The sequence below is a fragment of the Pagrus major genome, chromosome 1 (assembly GCF_040436345.1).
Source record: "Pagrus major chromosome 1, Pma_NU_1.0".
Taxonomy (NCBI): domain Eukaryota; kingdom Metazoa; phylum Chordata; class Actinopteri; order Spariformes; family Sparidae; genus Pagrus; species Pagrus major.
This window is the reverse complement of record NC_133215.1, coordinates 26,537,776-26,558,218: the sequence shown is the minus strand read 5'-3', so window position 1 is coordinate 26,558,218 and position 20,443 is coordinate 26,537,776. Positions and strand designations below refer to the sequence as shown.

Here is a 20,443-nt window from a genome sequence, read left to right as displayed (position 1 = left end):
GTTGCATTATGCAGTGGTGCAGTTTAAGTGCAGATTTATTTGAAAACGCTGCATTAACGATAAAGATTAAGATAATTTAACTTTGACAAAAATAAGTGTGGAGTCGATGGAACACGGGCAAAACTTTCAAGAGTCTGCTAATAGGTATTCAAAGTGTGTGGAAACTGTTTGTTATTTAGGGCTGTAACTACGTGTAGTTTTATTATCGATTCCTCTGCTGATTATAGTTTTGATTTATGGATGAAGAATTCCTCTTACTGTTTCCTAAACCCCAAAGCAGCAGCTTCAAATGTTTTGTTTTGTCCAGCCGATGCTTCAAAACTCAGAGGTATTCAGATTTCAGTCACATGGGATGAAGAAAAGCATCAAATCCTCATGATTCATAAACTGAATATAGTGAATGTTTGGCATTCTGGCTTGAAAAATATTAACATTTCCTAAATACAGCAACATGAGCTGTGACGTAAACTATGTGGTTTGTACTTAATGTGCTTAAACATGCGAAACTCGGGTTTTAACGCTGCTAAACACAAAAACTGCAACAGTTCAGCACCCCTTTCTTTCACTCCAAAACCTTTAACCTCATGCCACCTCAAACACACACGCACACACACACACACACACATAAGCCTGCCACATCACCCCATGCTGCGAGTAACCTCGTGGCCTCTGTGGCTGCCCTGTTGTCATGGCAACAAGCTCATCAGCATTCAGCATTGTATTTGGATGGTCAGGACCCGGGAAGAGGGACATATTGTAAAAGTTTGTCCTGCTGGTGACTCACACTCCTTTCTTGCATTCAGAAGACACCACACACACACTTTTTTTCTCTCTGTTCTTGTTGTAATCCCTCTCTGTTATCTGACTACACTCCATTTAAAAAAAGGAGAACGTTTGGTGGACTGTTTGTAATTATCATTATGATTTCTGTCCTGATCAGCTGCAGTTAAGATGTATTCATGCGGGCTTGGGAAAATCCTGTTGTTAAAACCTTTGACATTTTTTTTTTGTTAAATCATGTAAGGGCAATCAATATAAATGTAATATTTATATACAGTATATACATACATAATATGCACTGTCTCTATTTTTAAGTGTAAGTCATGATGATTTGTGCAGCTCAAAAGGGGGAATGTATGAAGGCCTGATTGTTTAGGCTTTATTATCTCATGTATGAGGTCTGTGTTAACATGAATAAAATGGTGAAACAGCACAGCGTTCATTGACTTGATCAATCCTCACCAGATTTTTGTCATGCTGGGACCATTTTACCTCAAAAACATACTTTACATGTTTGTATCTGCTTTACCCAATCGTGTGCGTATAAAATTATTTTGAGCCAATGACACATTTCAGAAGCCTGCCAAAGAAAATTAATATAACGTCTGTTTCGATCAAATACAATGTATTTTCATATGATCTACAACTATAATTGGTGTTGGAATAACTTTTTATACTGCTTACCCCCCCACCAAAAAACTACGCATAATATGTAGATGTAGATGCAGATGCACACAAAGAGTTTGATTTGAATATCCGCTCATGCATATTCAATATAAAATATGAAATATTCACTTACACTGTTAAATCCTGGCTTTTTTTCTCGTTTCCGTATCTCATGGCAAGCTCAGGTTATAAATATAATGCCCTTTTTGGGTTTTAAAGGTGCACTGTGCAGTTTTGGGGAAGACATTTTAATCTTCTTTGATTGATTTTTTTTATGCCTAAACAAACCATAAACAAACTCTCTTTGTTTTCATGACTGAATACACAAACTGACCTTAAAGGACAACACAGTGTTAGACTGTTTTACTTTGTTTATATGTGGCGGACCCTGCCACCTTTCTAGCTTCAAACAGTGTTCAGGGACCTTATTTTCCTCTGAGAACAGCTTGTTTATTCAGTCATGAAAAAAATAAATATTGTGTTTGTGTTATCACCTCATTAATATTGTAAATATTAAAATTCTGAGTTTGAATTTCTTCTCCAAAACGACATAGTGCCCCTTTAATACGTGCATGAGGAAAATAAAAATACATTTGGCAAACATTGGTTGATTTTGTGATGCTTAATACTATTTATTCACACATATGCAGTGAGGTGTGTGTGTGTGCTAGTGTCATCAAAAGACACCACTTATAACAACGAAAATGTAAGACCAAAATAGACGGATCTTTTTTCAGACAAAGCTTGCTGTTGTTGGGGGGGAAGCTCGGTGCTTTGGTGTTATGCTAATAACGTATGTGAATGTGAAATTTCCCCTGACAAAGGGGGAAAGCACAGAGGGGGGATGGTGGAGCACAGAGACAGAGCAGAGGAGTCTTCTTGGTGAGAAATTGGACAACCCGCGAGACTTTGGTGGGCGTGGACTCAGAGGCGAGGAGGGCTTCCTGCTCGGCTGAACACGTGGTTCCGTGTCTGCCTCCCCGCTTGTCTGTCAGTGTGTGAAGGTTTCCAGCCCTTCTATCACTCCTCTCCCCTCTTTATCCTCCTCCATACACCACAGCAGACCTTCTCCTCTCTCTACTCCGTCCCACTCGCACCTCCACACCTCCACCTCCTCGCTACACTTCCCTTCTTCTTCTTTGCGACGGATCCCGGGACTGCCGACAGCCAGGCCGCGGTCACTTCAACGTGTATCCGCTCAGAGAGAGAGAGAGAGAGAGAGGAGGAGAGAGAGAGAGGGAGGGAGTGTGTGTGTGTGGGGGGGAAGTGTGTGTGTGTGTGAGAGAGAGAGAGTGTGTGAGTGTGTGTGCGTGTGCGCGCACCCGCCCGCAACCGGTCCATCCGTGTTATTTCTCCCGCTATCCCGCCTCGTTGTTCGGTCATGACGCTGGAAGCGATCCGCTACCGGGCCGGGTCCCTGCAGATCCTCAACCAGCTGCTGCTGCCACACCAGACCGTGTACGATGAGATCCGCGCGGTGCAGGACGCTTACGAGGCCATCAAGTCCATGAAGGTACGGAGCTCCTTTCTCTTCCTCCACCCCTTTTCACCGGGGGCTTTCTCTCCCGCCTCCCAGCCGACCCTGCATGCCCGCCGCCGTGTGCGTTTATCCCCGCCGTGCATGTTTTTTGTGTGTGTCGGCTCTTTTGTGCTCCCACCGCCGCTCGCATGTGTTGCCATATGCTCGCCGCCGTCGGCCTCTATTTTTGTTTTGGGTGCACCTGCAGCAGCACCCACCCGCTACCCACACTCCCCCATTATCTGCCCCCTTCCTCCCCCCTCCCCCCATAAAAAACATCATTTGTAAATGTAGTTTTCACATTATAATGTGCAAGCGCCACAAACTAGGTGTCTGCACACAGCCACCCACCCATGAAATATGCCCCCCTCCTCCCCTTTCTTTGGGAGAGATTATTGATGAATTATTAATGACCTTTGCCAGGGTTTTTTGTTCACGTCTTGGTCTTGTGCTGCACTCCCTGACACCTCCAGCTCGTTTCTCCCTCCATACCTGAAGCTCTCACATAGAGAGGTGCTCAGATAGTCTCAGATATTGTTCAAGTTCAGCTGGGAACATGTTAAGATGTTCACTTATTAGGGCTGAGCAGATATTTCACTCTTTTGTCTGCCTGGTTACACACATACAGCAGCTGCACGTTTGATCCTGTGTGTGTGTGAGTGTCAGAGTGAAGGAATGTACCATAAGCAGAGAGGGTGATGTCATGATAATGGAGTCTAATGGCAGAGAAAGACAGATGATATAATTTCAGTCAAAGCTGTCGTGACAACTTTTGGCTCAGTGATCACCCACTTACAACTCTGTGGTGGAAAGAGATTAATAACCCTCATTAAAACTGGGAGAGATGCTGGAAGTTGGCACTGAAACCAAAGAGGAGGACCACGATGTGATGTGATGTGATGCTGATCCCTCTTCCTCCAGGTGCGAGGCGCCCCTGCCATCGCCATCGTCGGCTGCCTCAGCCTGGCCGTGGAGTTGCGGGCAGGCGCCGGGGGTGATGACCCTGTGACCTTCATCAGGGAGTCTCTGTGTCACCTGACCTCAGCCCGGCCCACCGCCGTCAACATGGGCCGAGCCGCCCGCGAGCTGATGGAGTTTGCTGAGAACGAGAGCATGGAGAAGAACTCGGAGCAGCTCAGAGAAAGGTGAGCTGGTTAGAAAGATTACCAACTGGGCAACTGCACATACATAGAGTTGGTTTGATTCACCGAAACACTGATTGAAGGCTTTACATACACTCACAGATCACTTCCTGGTGTTATTTTAATATAAGTGATGTGGGACAAAATTTACAGTCCTTGTTGCACAACAACATAATTTCAAGTTCAACCTGAGCTAATTTGAGGCTTCAGCAGTTTGATCTGGTCAAATCAAATAAGTATCTTTAAAGGTTTCTGTGTTTTTATGACAATATTCTGTCTTTATGGAGCTCAGAAAACAGCTGAGCAAGGAAACCTTTTGCACCAAAATGCCAGTGACCATGAAAGTGGTCATGATTTGTCTGACTTTCACTACTGAAGCCTCTTATTAGCTTTGGCTCACCTCTAAAATGCATTTTTCTCTCTCAACAAAGACTGCATTTTGTCCCCAACACTTTGGAGGAGATCTCTTCTGGGTCATTGTGAACAGGAGGGTTGATCACAGTTTTCAGAAGGACTGAAATAATGTGGAACATCTTACTGGTACTAGATATTTTTTGTTTTACTAATTATCATAAACAGGGGCTCATTTCAAGCCTACTGCAAATTTGTTCCATGGGTCCCCCATCATACTGATCAATCCTGACCAAATCTGACAATTTTTCTCGTGTTTTGCTGTGCTTGCCTTTGTGCACAGCAGTCTAATTGAGTTTCAGCCAATAATTTAGTTTACGATACTCTGTGGTGTATTTGATCACTAGTAATGCTATTGAGCAGTGTTTATATTTGTGGGTTCCAGTTCTGTTTACTCTTGCACATGAAGACAAGATGCAGTGGGTTGCAGTTATGCGCCAAAGAATGTAGCAAATGATCCAACCAAGTCGCCTCACTAGAAACGCATCGCCAGCAAGACAATTGTTTTCCTGTGGCGTTCCTCAATTTTAGTCGCACCACCGCTTTTCCACATTAAATACATATGATGGCTGGATGCTTATGCAGCCTGGCTCCACAAGCGCATCACACCGTTGTGTCCAAAATGGGCTTCTCCATGGCATTTTTTAAGCAACCGTACCTGTATCGACGAGTCTCTGTGTGATCTGTCCCAGATGTGTGATTTGATTTGTTTTAAAAAAAAAAAAAAAAAGCTCCACATGACACCTTTTAAGGCAAGCAGACACTCCATGTGCAAACATATCAGTTACACTATCCGTCACATCAGTGAAAACTGTGAACTGACACCTGTGCTGAGTTATCTGCTGCTGTAGCATGTACTCATTCACTGTGTTTTTCGTGAAAGTTGTGAAAGTTATCAGATCACACATCAGGTTAAAATTAGGAAGCCTCTATAATGAACATGCCGTTGTAGATTAATTGTCCGTGTGAAAAAGAAGCACACTGAGTAGTGTTCGCTGTACACTATTGTCATGAACCAGCTCTGGGTTCGGACAAAATATGGGAGACCACACCAAGATTTCAGCTAATTAACAAAAGAGTTTATTGTATTAACTGAACAACTATATACAAAAATAAAATAAAGTATGTAGATCAGTATTATCAGTGGCGTCTGAAGTGTATGGGTGTGTGTGTGTGTGTGTCTAAGTGTAACGCAGTTTAACAAATAAATCTAACCAAACAAAAGCCCTGCATGCTGGGAAGGAGAGAGAGACAGAGATGACTTGATCGCCAGGTTATATAGGGAGGAGGAGCCCTGATGTGGATCACTTTCAGGTGAGGCATCTCCTCCTGACACGCCTCCTCAATCACCTACACAGAAATGGGTCAAGACACAACAAACTGGACAGGGTCATCACACTTTTAATTCAGGCAAACGGGAAAGCAGCAGAAGACATGAAGGTTTCAGAGATGATGGTGTTGATGTGAAAATAGGATACAGTTGTATGGTGGCTGCCATGTTAGGACAAATTTGGAGTAGAGATGCACTGATCCAATATGGTGGATCAATTTCAGCTCAAATACTGAACTAATTAAGCGGACCAATAAGTGTGACCAATTCTGACATCAGTTACAGTCATTCAGTCACAGCCTGACTCCAGACACTGCCCTCATGTTATGTCACATAGCAATGACTCAGAGGTATACAGACTTTAAATTTGTACAAAAGAAAAAACAGAGCGGGAATCGATATCAGCAGATATCTGAGTTGAGTTGAAGTTGAATCAATGCCTCCCTTGTTTTGGGTGATTGAAAGTACTTCTATTATCATAGGCAGGGACGTCTGGTGCTGGGTGATGAATCTGTCAGGCTAAAAATAACAGTGCAGCATAGTGGATGCTAATTCTTCTGAGTTAATTGTGTTTTAATCTGAAACGTAAGTATACAGCAGGCAATATAACCCAGCATGCATTGCTATTTACGTAACTTGGCATAGTTGGTGCTGAAGAGGGACACTGGAGCACTGGCGTGAAACACGTAGCGGGTACATGTGGATGATTTCTGGTTATTGAAACTTGAACTGTGGGTTTGTCTCCAAACAGATGACTGAGCTCACGCCGAGTGGCTACAATTGTGAATTAGTTCATGGAGCAAGAATTTGATTGACACTGTGAGTGTAGGAGAACTAAGGACATGGGAAGAAATGTGATACAGCTGCAGTAGAGCGAGGGAAACTTTGGGAAACTGTTATTGAGAGAAATAGATACAGAGAAGTTATAACTGCAAATGTGACGGACACGTTAAGTCCTCAGTGGCAGACGGAGCTTCTTCTCAATTCCCACCTCTTGTGGCCCCCCTCCTACAGTGTAATTGCCTGGATCGAAGACATGCTGGAGCGTGACGTCAATGACAACAGGAAGATTGGTAACTATGGCGCCCAGCACATCCTGTCTGGCGTCCCGCGGGACTCTGTGACCATTCTGACACACTGCAACACCGGCTCACTGGCCACAGCTGGATATGGGACCGCACTCGGTGAGACTGGAACTGGTGTGAATGAGAAAAGAGGACGATTGTTAAAATATTTATTGCACTGTAACTGCGATAATAACTCTGTGTTTGTGTGTAGGTGTGGTGCGAAGCCTCCACGCGCTGGGCAGGCTGAAGCGTGTGTACTGCACGGAGACGAGGCCGTACAACCAGGGATCCAGACTGACAGCGTATGAGGCGGTAGCAGAGGGAATCCCTGCTACACTTATTACAGACAGCATGGCAGCCCTCACTATGAGAGAAATGGACATCACAGGTGTGTGTTTGTGTGTGTGCTATCATGTCTCTTTTCCATATTACTCAATATTTTCACATTACTCACATACTCCTTCCTTCACATTCCTCCCTCTCAGCTGTGGTGGTGGGTGCAGACAGGGTGGTTGCCAACGGTGATACAGCCAACAAGGTGGGCACGTATCAGCTGGCCATCGCTGCAAAGCACCATGGGATTCCCTTCTATGTGGCTGCACCCAGCACGTCGTGCGATCTGAGCCTGGAGAGCGGCAGGGACATCATCATCGAAGTGCGCCCCCCTGAGGAACTCACCAGTATAAACGGTGTCCCCATTGCTGCCCCAGGTGAGAAGTGTGGGATGTTGATGGTTTTTGTGCAGGGCTAGGTGGCACAAATGTGATTTTAAAAGGAAAAAATGACAAGAATGGGTGCAAAAGTGAGTTCTGTAGAGGACTGAGAGCGATGCTAACATATCAGGCTTGGAGAGATGGATGAGTGTGGCCCAGTTCCAACATCTGCCCTAAGCACTGAACCCTCACAGACTTTAATTGACGTCACATGCAGTATATGAGGAACAGAACAGCACTATGGGAAATCACGTAACCTGAACAGAGGCATTTTTGTAGCCAGTAAAGTGCAAGACTCCGTTCCAACAAAGTGCTTGCTTGTATCTGCTTGTAAACTTGTCCTCAGAGCTTCCTCAATTTTTTTTTTTTTTTAATTGTTGGATTTTCTCTCTCGTGTCTTTTGCTGCATGCTCATGGTCAGCACCTTATACCCCCCCAAAGTCTTTAGGATTGCACATTGCAGAGTGTGTTCAGAAAGTGTAAGTCTTGAGTCCAGAAAAGCAGACATTGTGTTTTAGGTGAATTTGTGAGAGCTGAATTGAGTCATTTGGTCTCTAATTACGTTGCCAGAGCAGAGAGGTGCTTGGTGACATCACAGTAATTAAAGCACACTCATTTAATGAGCTCACTGGCCCCTGGAGAGGAGGATCTGTTCTTGTACATCACTCGCTTTAAATTTCCTCTCACACGCTTCTCTGGCCCTTCCTGTAAATAGCATTTTCGGATACAGTTATAAGGCTGCCAATATTTCATAGACAAATTCCTTTAAAAGAACAAAACCAGCAATGAACCGTTGGTACAAACAATACCTGTGTAGCCAAAGCCTGATGGAGCTTATTCCTCTGTGCCGTAGAGCCCCATTGTTTTTAAAAGACTACTAGAATCACATCAATGAGACACACAATGTGCCTTCATTACCATAAACAAAGGCACTGTAGTTTATTCAGAGTCAATCCCATATACACCGTCCTGCTGCTGTAAATACTCACTTGAGCACCAAATGTGGTGACTCTGTGGCTGAAAATGGTCCCAGTCAAATACACTATTTCCTCTCCTGTTTGAGTAATTTGCTTAGAACTACAGTTACCAGCTGTTAAAGGAAGTTAATTAAAAACAAACCTTTTAAAATAAAACTAGTGACCTGTTTTAAATATTTAGGCTACAGGTAATGAAGTCAGAAAGTACAGTGCAACAGACTCGTTGCAGACACAGAAGTTTTTACCATCCAGGGGATAAACGGGGTTCATAATATGACTCAAACATTGTCTGCCACCAAACATTTAGTTTTTATAATCATTTCTATTCTCGTGTGAAATACTGGAAAGCTTTAATCCTTCAGGGTTTCAGAAGTATTTCAACGAATCTGAAAGAGAAAGCCACTCATGTTACAGTTCATAATAAATACTCCAAGAAGTGGAGTAGTCTGTTTAAAAGTAACGGATAAACAGTTCAAGAAGTTACCTAATAGTAACAGATAAACAGCCGAAGCTGAATGTAGTGGCTGAATGTAACGGATAAACAATTCAGATAGTTAGCTAAACTTGACAGATAAACAGTTTAAGTAGTTAGCTAAAAGTGATAAATAAAAGTAACTTAAAATGTTTTAAACTCATTTATAGTTAGCTTAAATGAATGTATTAACACTTAAATCGCTAAACATAATGGGTAAACAATTGTAGTTAGCTAATAGTAATGTATAAACAGCCTCGTTAGCTTACAGTAATGTGTTGAAATAGTTGGCTGAATGTAATTAAAAAGCAGTTATAATTCTAAAAGTAATGGAAAATACAGATAGCTTTAAGTAATTCATGAATGGATTAAATAAATGGCAGTGTTGATGAAGGGGTACTTCATCTTATCATGGCTGTGCCAAAACTGACAAAGGTTTTGGACCACTGCTGTATCACCAGCCTTACTCTTTTTAACCATGTCACTCACTGTTTCCCGCAGGTATCGAGGTGTGGAACCCAGCGTTCGACGTAACCCCTCACCAGCTCATCACAGGAGGCATCATCACAGAGCTGGGGGTCTTCCTCCCCTCTGAGCTCCAGGCGGCCCTCACCGGCCGCCTCACTGCCCTCTAGAGCCACTCAGCCACGTCTGCTGGTCCGTGTGCGCCACTGCACCTTAACGTCACACACGCAAAAGACACTCATTTCATTACAGAACACATAGTTGTGGTTGAATTTAATTTTGATCCACGCACAGTCACTGTTACATGTCAGTGGTGCACACAGAAGAAGATACGTTCTTCAGTCTTTTAATCACCCTCACACAAAGTCACTGCAGGGAGTCAAGCAGACACACATGTGCAGTCTCCCTCTTCTTTTACGTCCCTCATTGTTTTCTGTGGTCTTCCGATTCCGCCTTTTCACAAGTTTTCCATTCCGTCTTTCATTCTCTCTTGCCGCCTCTTTCTCTTTCTAAATGGCTTCAGACAAGGAATAGGGCTCAGCTGGACTCAATCCCATAAATTCTATTTGGCAAAACAATTTCTATGAGTCATTACTGAGGTTATTTTTCAGGGCAAACAAAAAACCTCCGAAAAATCTAAGTGGCATGACTGATTTTTTTAATTTCAAGTAGTGGTTTCTATCAGCCATTTCTATAATGCTGCTACCCACTTGTAAATAAACATATCCTTGCTGGTAGTGTGTACATATGTAGAAAACTAACCCCTGCTAGTAAAAGGTACTGCTATTTTAACCAAATATGTGGTTATAAAAAATTAATGTTGACATCAAAAATGTTATATTAACATTTAATTTCTTTGATTCTGTGTAGAAACCTTTTGTAGAGGAATAATCCAAATTTATATCTCATGGATTTTCACAACGAGAAATTTTTAGTGTTATAATAAATTGCATTTCACTCTCACTTTTGACCCTGTGCGGCAAAATTTTGAACAAGTGGAATTTCTTGATCGGTCCTCGTTAGTCAGCTGAAGCCTATGAAAATATACGGCTGTATTTATACCTCACTCCTAGTTTGCATCCCGCTATTCCCAGTTGTACTGTATCATACCACACTTGTATTCTCATAATGTACTTATATATATGTAACCATACTTATTCCAGCACCATACAAATATTCACCTTACTGCACAGGACGCTCTGTAAGAATGAAAAATCTAAAAAGAAAAAAAAAAAAAGGGAAATTGTGTCACTTTGCCATCGCAGCTTTTGCTGTGAGCTCAGAGGTCGGTCATGACGTTGTGTTTCTGTAATACAGGCATCACAATTAAAGGCATAGTTCACCCCAAAATGAAGGTTTGGTCATCTGCTCACTTGCATGTCAGTGAAGACTTAACTATGTTTGTGCAACCACAAAATACTTAAGTAGCTTCTTCTTGTTCAGTCACTCTTATACCAAATAATTTTTGAATAACAGGTCAATCCTTTACATTACAAACAATAACTCAATATCCTCATATTTCCTGAAGTTTGCCACTGAAGGGTGTGTTGAACTAGAGCAGAATAAGAACAATACAAGAGAAGCTGAATATGCAAATATCAATATTTTTATATCAACAACGAAAAAAGACTACATGTAATGTGAAAGGTGTTGCTCAAAGCATCATTCTTTACAGAGAATTATCACTCAACGCTTCATTTTCAGCTCTGCAAAGCCTTTTAGTAACTTTACTGTTTTGATTTACTTTCACTACTCTCATTGTCCTCTTTTTGTAGTCATAAAACTCAGCTTTTTTCAGTGAAAAAGCTATGGTACTCCCACTGTGCACTACCTGCTGAGCGCCAAACTGCACACAGACACATTTCGCGACTAGCTTGTGGAGCATTTAGTCGCTAAAGAGCCAGATATTTCCCTCAGGAGTTGGTGGAGACCAAAAGAGAGATGGTACGAGAGTAAACGTTGGACTTAAATTTGTCATTTTGACCCAAACACGACCCCAAGTTAACGATTCTTTAGCCCTGTGCCCACAGGATGTGTAAATAATCAACTGTTTGCCAACATATCCATCTTAACAACTTTTGTAAGGTGGTAATATGTCAGTGTTGTGTTTACAGCTTTTTGCGCTGCCCTCAGGGGGCCAAAGGTATAAATTACTGCAGGTTTAATGAACCACAGTGTTGACATGGAGTGGGCATGTTTAGAAAAACAAAGCAGTTTATTTTATTTCACTTGATAGATTTGCCCGTTACTCCGAAGTTTGAGGCATTCACACTTGAGAGATATAAAAAAAAATTGATGTGGATGTGAGCAGTAGATGACTTTATGTCTTTATTTTGAGGTCAACTTGTCCTTTAAGATTGCAGGGTCATTTCCACACTACAGTATCCGTCTGCAGAAAGCTCTGCGACACAAACAATCAGAATGTAATACTCAACTCGGATAAACTTGCTTTTGTTTGGGGCTGTGATCAGGACGGACTTCAGACTCTCAGTCACTTCTTGCCTTTTGTGCTCTGTTCAGAATGTGTTTTGACTGTTTGGATAAATCCCTCCTCAAAAGTGAAATGCTGTTTTACTGCAGCCTGACTTCCAGCCATTCAGGCTACTCCATGGGTGGTTGAAGACAGGTAGACATTATGGACTACACCACTGATTTTCTCCGTTGCTATCAGCTGACATTTCTCAATCTGTCAGCCATGAGTGTGTCTTTGACATAACGTCAGTACTGATGTATCTTCACATTCTGTCGATAATTTAGTACATTTTTTAATGTGAATTGAAGCAAAGATTCTTACATTTTCACCTTTTTTAAAATCAATATTAAAAATAATTACTGCAACCAGTTTTAAAACCTGACACTGACTTAGTATTTACACGTTCAGTAGATTGTAATTGATTGCTTAAATGCAGATTGAAGTCATGTTCAATATCCAAAGTCATTCCCAGGTTTAGTGTGTGAAAGGTGTGTCACTGAGTTTCTGCAGTTCTGTCACCTGGCCAGTGATCCAACAATGTGTTTGTTGTTTTAAGCGGCTCCATAGAAAAGTCCCAGATAGTGTCAAGCTGAATGGGACACACCTTCTTGCTGTACTGAATGTCTCGGGGCCCACACTGCTCACTGCCTTACAGGTGCAGCACCAATACCGCTCACTGATCATAACCAGAGAAACAGCAGCTTGGTCCGTCCTTCACCCTGGTTTATATCATGCTGCCAGACCGTCATCTCGTCAAGCTCACAGGAGAAAATCTTGAAAAACTAACAGTAACAACACTCCTGAGGCAGCCATTTTGTCTGAAAATGGTTGCTCTCAGAAACTACTACAGCACACTCTGTCTCCAACCTTTTTTTTTTTAGATATGTTTGGATGCATACTTCTTCCTTGTCAAAACTTGGCGCCTACAGTACCCAGAATGCAACACAAGTTCAGACAGCTTGAGGAATCATGCAGATGATCAGAAACCTGGATACTGTTCTGATCATGTATACAGGGATGTGAAGGACAATGTGGAAAAGGGTTAAAACAAGGATCAGACTCAGAACTGTAATACTGTGACCTTTTTGTGTCTGATTTTCTCAGTGAGCTTGATGAGACGAAGGTGTGGCCACATAATATGCTACTATACCGTCTTAACACCCCTTCTGACCTCACACAATCCCCTTGTGGACTTTATCATTCACTTCATTTCGTTAATGAATAAACAACGTTACTCAGGACCACTCAGCGGTCCAGAGAAAACATTCTTTAAAAAAAGCTTAATAATAATAATAATAATAATAATAATAATAATATAATGATAATTGCAGTATCCATAGTGTCCATACTTTGCTGTAATATAAGCTCACTTCTTCACTCACATCTTCCTCCTCTTCTCTTGTCCTTTCTTCACCCATCAAACCTCAACTCACAAAGATGCTGGTAGGTCACACACAAGCTTAAAAGACAATTGTGTATTTGAATTTTCTTTCTTTTTGTTTTGTACAGTTCAAGACACGTGTTTGGGGGCAAATTTAGACAGTGTTCCAGACATATGTAGCAACTTTGTGGCCGTCAGACCCGCCACGTATTATTTCTTTCTAAATCTTTAAGAGGTACGAGATTTTTGTTTGTCCGTACATCATGATTATAGCTGTTTGGCTGTGGTTTGTTGTTTTTATTTCATGGCATTGTGATTCCTAGTGACTAGGCCATTAGTACACCACACTGGGGAGGCCTCCTCAACCATACACACTACCTCTCCGTCTGCTTACACGGACTCGAACACTAGATTGCATGAACACAAGCACTCAACGTGCTAAAGTGCAGCAGAGCGGATTGACAGTTTGCGGAAAATTAATCTGGACTAAAATTCTCCACATCTCACTAACGTTTGTAGCTTGAACCCATAGTGACAAATAATTTGTGGCAGTGCTTTTAGTTTGCCAAAGTAGCCTGGATTCAGGCAAGTGTTTTATGTTGGGTTGCAGAGGAATTGTTTCTGCGTTACACTATGTTTTTTTACACCTTGCTTTTGAAGCAGCAGCAATGTTGTATTGTGTTCAAAAATATTTTCCACCAACCTCCCCTCAAAACGCCCAACACACGCCGAATAATCAGGTGCCAAAATTCAGCGCTGCTTACAACATATTTTCCACATTGATTTGACCAATCAAAGCAGGTGCTTGTGTATCATTATCAATGATCAGTATGGCCTGCAATTACCATGGAAGGAGTGTTGTTCAGATGGCCTCTTTAAGTGAAAGTATGTTATTGTTGTTATTGATAATCACTTGATCTGGGTTTATTTTGTAACATGTGGAAATAGTTCAAAACTGGATTTTTTTTATATATACGTATATGAATATAATGCTGTAAAGTGCAGTCATGAATTACGAGATTTCTCTTTCACATCAATACAGTAAAAAAATAAAACCACAGTGAAATGAGAGTTGTTTTTGTCTGTCTCTAACACACTGTATTGTATAAGCTTGTCGTTGAGACTTCCTGTAGGTGGCGGTATTGAAACGAAGGGGAGGATGAAAACAACAATTTGAAGCGAAGAAGAAGAAAAACGCTGTGTGTATTTCCGGTTAGCAAAAATGGCTCAAGGCTCGCAGAAATTTAAAGCTCAGAGGCCAGGAGGCTCCAAAAAACACCAACAGAACAAACAGAAAGGACCGAAGAAAGGAGGTATGAATTAAAAACCTTACCTGTTATTCACTGAGCTGCTGAAGAAGGTCTGGAAGTTATTTTTAGTCAAACAGCATGAACATGTGACCTGCATGGAAACAGCTCAACACGCTGTAAAAGTGACTCATGTTTGAATATTTACAGAGAAAGTTATTAGGACATGGCTTCAAAACAGGTGTGCTCCGTCCTCCAAAATATTAACTAACTAAACGAAACATTTGAAGGTATGTGGCAGTGACACAGCTACCCAATGAGTTCAATTACTCGGCTATACTATACAACTATTGAACTCAGGTGTTGGATTTGCTGAGGATACAAGGGAGTGATCGATATGTATTTTATTCTAGGGCCGATACCAATGATAATTCGGATTTGATATACATTTTTAGTAAAAAATTGTACTCAGAATCCTTAGAAATATTTCCATTTTCTGCTAATTTATATTTCCACTCCACTACATTTATCTGAAAACCTTAGTTACTTTGCAGACTGCAGATTGTTCAGTGATGATAGGCCACTACTGGGATGTGTAACCAATGAGATTGTGTGTGAATACACACAGAGAAAGGATGCTGCACCAGAGCCAAAGTAGTAATTTTTAAAATAATTTATTTTATTGACAATCGTAGACACACACAACAAACAGTGAAACAGAGAATCCTAAAAATATTGAATATCAACCCAGGTAATCGACTAGGGTGATAATTGGTCCATAGCCAAAGCTGTGTTGCAACACCAATACCTGTGTTGCAGTGTTTACCTAATTATGTATAGGGGTGTTTAAATGCAAAATAGGTTGAAATGTTTGTGTTTGTGTATGTGTAGTGAAATACTGGTGCTCTTCAGCAACTTCACATGTAACCTTTATTGTATCTGGTTAGAAAAAAATGATGGTTGAAGAAGCTGAACCAGGAAACAAAAGGAGCTTAATGCTTTGTCACAAAGTATTCTAGTGTAATTATTCACTTCCAGTTTCCAGTTCATCAGGGACACCTAGCTAAACCTAGTGCAACAGCCCTGCATTAAATCCTGCCCTCATGAACGCTTTGATGATGTTGTTTTTGGTGTTGAATAGTATTGTTATAAACTGAAATGTGTTTCTAATATTCAGTCTGCCCAGTTTTTATCAGTTTACTAAATATAAGAGTGTATACCATTAAACAACTCTTCAAATTGTAAAATGAGCACAAAGGATTTACTGCAGGGTGTTTTTTTGTTTTGTTTTGTTTTGTTTTGTTTTTTTGTCCACTGGCTGAATGTTATGTTGTTAAAAACAAGATAAAGTGATCATTTTTAAAAACTGTTCTGTATTTTTAATGTACTTAACAAGGAAAAGAAATGTACTCAACAAAAAAAGCTCTCACATAGACAGACAAACCTTGGAGCTGTGACTTAAGAGGCTAAAGGAACAGTACCAAAGTAGGGACTGTTGTCTGGTGCCACAGGCAGCTCTCCTTTGCACAATGTAAAGTAAAAGATATTTCATGCTTAACTGATTTACGACACTTTCAATATGTGTGTTTATTAATAATTTGACACATAGTTGGTAGTAGCATTTGGAAATTTGACAATGATTATATATATTTTTTTTTCCATTCTAAAGGGAGGATCATTGCACCTAAAAAAGCTCAAGTGGTTCAGCAACAGAAGCTGAAGAAGGTGAGAACAAGTTTTGAAAAAAAGTGACTCTCAGCTTTTCTTCAATCTTAAGAATTTAACATCAAAAACATCAGTGAGCTTGACTGGTGATTTGACTTTAACATGACCTGCTCTGCTGCTCCCTAAAAGGGTCTAGAGGTTGCCATCAGGAACAAGATTGAGCAGGAGGTGACCCAGAAGGCAAGCTTATCACTCCACAAGCCACTGAGTGTGGTTAAAGGGGCTGAAGGTAAAGGCAAACCAGGTGCTACCAAGCCAGGAACCAGCTCCAAATAGGACCTGATGCACAGCCGCACACCTACCGACCTGAGGATGACTGTGCTAAATTTAAGGACTTAGTCACGGCATTGGTGACCTACATTGACGCCATGACTCAGATTGAAGATACACGCCAGCTGCCCTGTTGTGTCTGTATCCTGAATGTTCCAGGCTCCTAGAAAATAGTCCTTATTGTACAGATACCAATCACTAGTCCTTTACTTTACAAAGAGTTATGTAAAATAAGAGAACAGATATTGTGAATATACTGTATGTATCACTGTGCCATGCAGGTTACATAAACCTCCACTGGGGGGCGTCACATGACTTTATTGACTCTCATCTACTTTCACTTTTTTGCTACTTTTTTGTTCAAAAAATCCTGATTTTAAAAATAAATCTTGATTTTTTTATATTACCTTTGGATTGTACCACCTAGTTTTATTTCAATCTATCATGCTGTTATATGACTCTACTGAAAACAATTAATAATCAGAGTAAAAGCGAGTGGAGAAAGTGGCTTGACATAATGTTTGATGTTTTAAATTTAAATATGAGTCATAGAGAAAACTGTTTGTTTTTTTTAAACACTATATTTGATTTTTTTCTAGAAACAATATCGGTAAGGGGATGGACATTTTTTGTCAGCCAGCAAAGTCCAGCAATGGCTTCAGAAGGCAAATGATTTTGGAGCCCCAGAAGGCGATATAAGTGACTTTTATGAAGAAAAAGTCCCCTTTAATATACCGTGTGTGTTTGAATTATTGAATTCAAAGACCTAAACATGACCAGAGCAATATATCCAGGCAGTAAGCCTGTATAACGTGACAAAAAAGAACAAGGTGAAGCCGTTCAGCTGAGGCGTGCCTGAGGTTTTTTTTTTGTCTTAAACAAACACCATCATCTAAAGACCTGAATGTTGTCAAGGCCACTAACTCAGATACAGAGTGACTCTACAGAAAGTTAGCCAGTGATAAGGCTGAACACAGGTTCAACTGTTTTAATATCAACAAACGCTCTCAAGCAACCTGAGGCAGAACAAGTTTGACAGGCTTCTCTGAGAACAAATAGATTTTATATACACATAAAAAAAATATTGATGTGATGAAATACCACATGCTGGGTTCTGTTTTATGAGGTATTTATTAAATTCTTTGTTGATATCACTTATAGCTTATGCAGTCCAGAGGCACAATGTAGCTGAATCTACATTTAAGCTTCATACTTGAGGTTTCTGTGTGAGACTTTTTAACTACTCTCACAATAACAGCATGCATACAGTGTACAAGGACAGCATATGGAAAACTATCACAAGACAAGCTAGTTATTAAAATAACTAGTAAAATACAATCAACATGTCATGCAGTACAGATTCATCAGCGCTTATTTCTAAAGCAGGTCTGTTGACAACAATCAGTGTATGTTTAAAAATCCTTTATGGCCTCCATGCAGTGAGCAGAGCGCAGGAACCGAGGGAAGGAGTCTTTGGCCATCAGGCTGTAGATCCTCTGCTGTGCCTGGTCGAATGTGTCGGCACACAGAGAGTCCATCACAGCCAGCAGACCCTCCCGGGTCTCAGCGTCCAGGTTTACCTGAGGAGGAGACAGATTATGAGAAGAAGCTCCTCAGTTAAAGTCTCCTCCTGCCTGTACACTTCACCAAGACCCATTCATCTTTTTTTTTAACCGTTCACACACTTTCTTCTCTTATATAACACTCTCCTCTCTACCAACCTCCTGCGGGGCGTCAGGGTTGATAAACTGGCCGTAGATACTGCTGGCCTTGGTCTTTGAAGGAGAAACCCTGTAGTCCTCGCAGGCCAGCCAGAACTCAAGGTTCTCCTCACTAAACTCCGAACGCAGGAACCCACGAAACACCTGCAGACCACCTGGGAGAGAGGAACAAAAGAGAAAGAGAGGACAGGTCAGAGGGAGGTGAGGCAAATCAGGAAGTGAAGAACCCTAACCCTTTATTAAAAACCTTCAAAAATTAACTCAAATTATCAACAGAATGTGCAGTTTTGACTTTATATGAAGTTTATATATTGTGTTTTAATCTATCTACTCTAGTTAGCATGCTAACCAACTAGCCCTGGCTCATCCCGGTCCAAAGCTATTGTGTCAGCGATGTAAAGCTACAGTTAGCAGTTACTCTGGTGTCATGCTGCCCCCTATTTGTTTAAAGTATGAATTTTTAACAGGTGGCCAATTCTTACATATTACACCTTTAAAGTGAGACTATGCAACTTCTGAGCAACAGCAGCCAGTGTAACACAAGTGACATTAAATGGTAATAATGATAAATGTTAACATGTTGTGTAACAGTAACATAAGTGTAATCTCACTAAAGATTGCCAACATTAGCCTCCAAAGTTACAGGTCATATCAGACCAAGTAAGGTTGTAGCAGCAAAATCCTCAAACCTCAAAACCTGTGTATTGAATTGAGCAAGAATGTGTTTAATTGCATTAATAATCAACTTTTTTTATTAGAAGAAGAATGTGTTATTTCTTCTTTAAAAGTTACACAGTGTTGCCAAAATGTGTGTGACATGTTTCTATTAAAATGCTAACCGCAGTAACATTCATGTTATTGCATTAAATTGTTGGACCTCGGAGAGGATGACGTGACGTTCCTGAGGTTTACTGTTGTATGGAACAGAGACATGTACAGACATTGGTGCTGCAAGATATAAATATACTAAACTATCTGTTGTGCACGCTTAACAACGATTTTCTTTTCTTACATACATAGAAGAAGTGTTAAAGAGGGGAAAAAGTCGATCTAACCGATTTAAAACAGATGATATAATTGTTGTAGCAGAAAAAGACAGATGTAACTAAAAATATGAACGGTGGCTCTGTTCTGTTCAAATGTCCCAGTCCCAATAAGTGTTCATAAAAGTATCATAAACACATTTATTGTTAGATTATAAGACCAAAATCATAAGACACTTGTTTACAGACAGTTTATAGAGAATAATAATAGTATTATAAGCATGTTTGTGATGCTATTATTAGAGTTATAAAAATCTGCCTTACTTTTGGTGCTGAGCAGAGTTTCCATGTCCTGAAATGCTTTTCCATCATGAACCCTGAGAAGAGAGACAGAAACAATTCAGCTTCACTGTGATAACGGTCAGTTGAGTTGACTTCCTACTTATTTGAAACATGGGTCTCAGTACTTGTGCTTGTGGTGTGTGTCAGCCAGGTGGCTTAACTTCACCCGCATCTCTTTTGCCCTGAAACACACAGGCAGAAAAAAAAATGAATAAACACGTACAACACTTTATAACACAAACTCTGCAATCAAGTTATCACAATTCAGACAGAAAACATGATGACCCAGGTGTATACTCACTTCTCCAGACATGAGGAAGGCAGGGAGGAGAGCCCTTTACACATTGAGGTGTGTAGTTTGAGAAAACCTACAAAGGGAGAATCAACAGATTGAGCTGTTTGTGACCACAGTAGAAGTTTTTTATTCAGTCAGTCAACCTCCCAAACTACTGCGCACTGCTCTTATATAGTATACCTGTTTGATATCTGATCCGTCAATCTCCCCTCAGACCAGCAGGTGCAGAGATGAGAGCTGAATGGAGGTGGTGTACGTGCTCACAGGCCATGTAGCTTTGTCAACAGGAGATACAGTACAAAGCAGGACAGCACATATACAGTAATACGGAAGTTAAAACAAGGGGACCTCCAGTGTGTGTGTGTGTGTGTTTGGTCAGGGATCATTGATAGACATTAAAGTCAGTCATTAACAAACCTGGATTGGCCTTTAAAGTGTTTGTTTGAGGAGAATAGAGTGATGAG

General features: G+C 40.9%; 3 protein-coding genes across 3 annotated transcripts; 2 read left to right on the top strand and 1 right to left on the bottom strand.

Moving 5' to 3' along the window:
- The first annotated feature begins 2,390 nt into the window (after positions 1-2,390).
- On the top strand, positions 2,391-10,505 carry mri1 (methylthioribose-1-phosphate isomerase 1). The gene is made up of 6 exons (XM_073472277.1): positions 2,391-2,959; positions 3,887-4,110; positions 6,863-7,032; positions 7,127-7,303; positions 7,401-7,625; positions 9,579-10,505. The coding sequence occupies exons 1-6, from the start codon at positions 2,828-2,830 to the stop codon at positions 9,710-9,712; spliced, it is 1,062 nt and encodes a 353-aa protein (XP_073328378.1). The 5' UTR covers positions 2,391-2,827; the 3' UTR covers positions 9,713-10,505.
- Positions 10,506-14,618: 4,113 nt separating this feature from the next.
- Positions 14,619-16,958, top strand: c1h19orf53 (chromosome 1 C19orf53 homolog). Its single transcript, XM_073466937.1, has 3 exons — positions 14,619-14,709; positions 16,313-16,368; positions 16,498-16,958. Exons 1-3 carry the CDS (start codon positions 14,619-14,621, stop codon positions 16,642-16,644), a joined length of 294 nt encoding a protein of 97 aa, XP_073323038.1. The 3' UTR covers positions 16,645-16,958.
- A 1,092-nt stretch (positions 16,959-18,050) lies between these two features.
- LOC141004571 (regulator of G-protein signaling 5) lies at positions 18,051-20,029 on the bottom strand. The gene is made up of 5 exons (XM_073476145.1): positions 19,986-20,029; positions 19,810-19,866; positions 19,667-19,719; positions 18,360-18,514; positions 18,051-18,218 (listed from the first exon to the last, which is right to left on the bottom strand). The coding sequence occupies exons 1-5, from the start codon at positions 20,027-20,029 to the stop codon at positions 18,051-18,053; spliced, it is 477 nt and encodes a 158-aa protein (XP_073332246.1).
- Between the last annotated feature and the right edge of the window lie 414 nt (positions 20,030-20,443).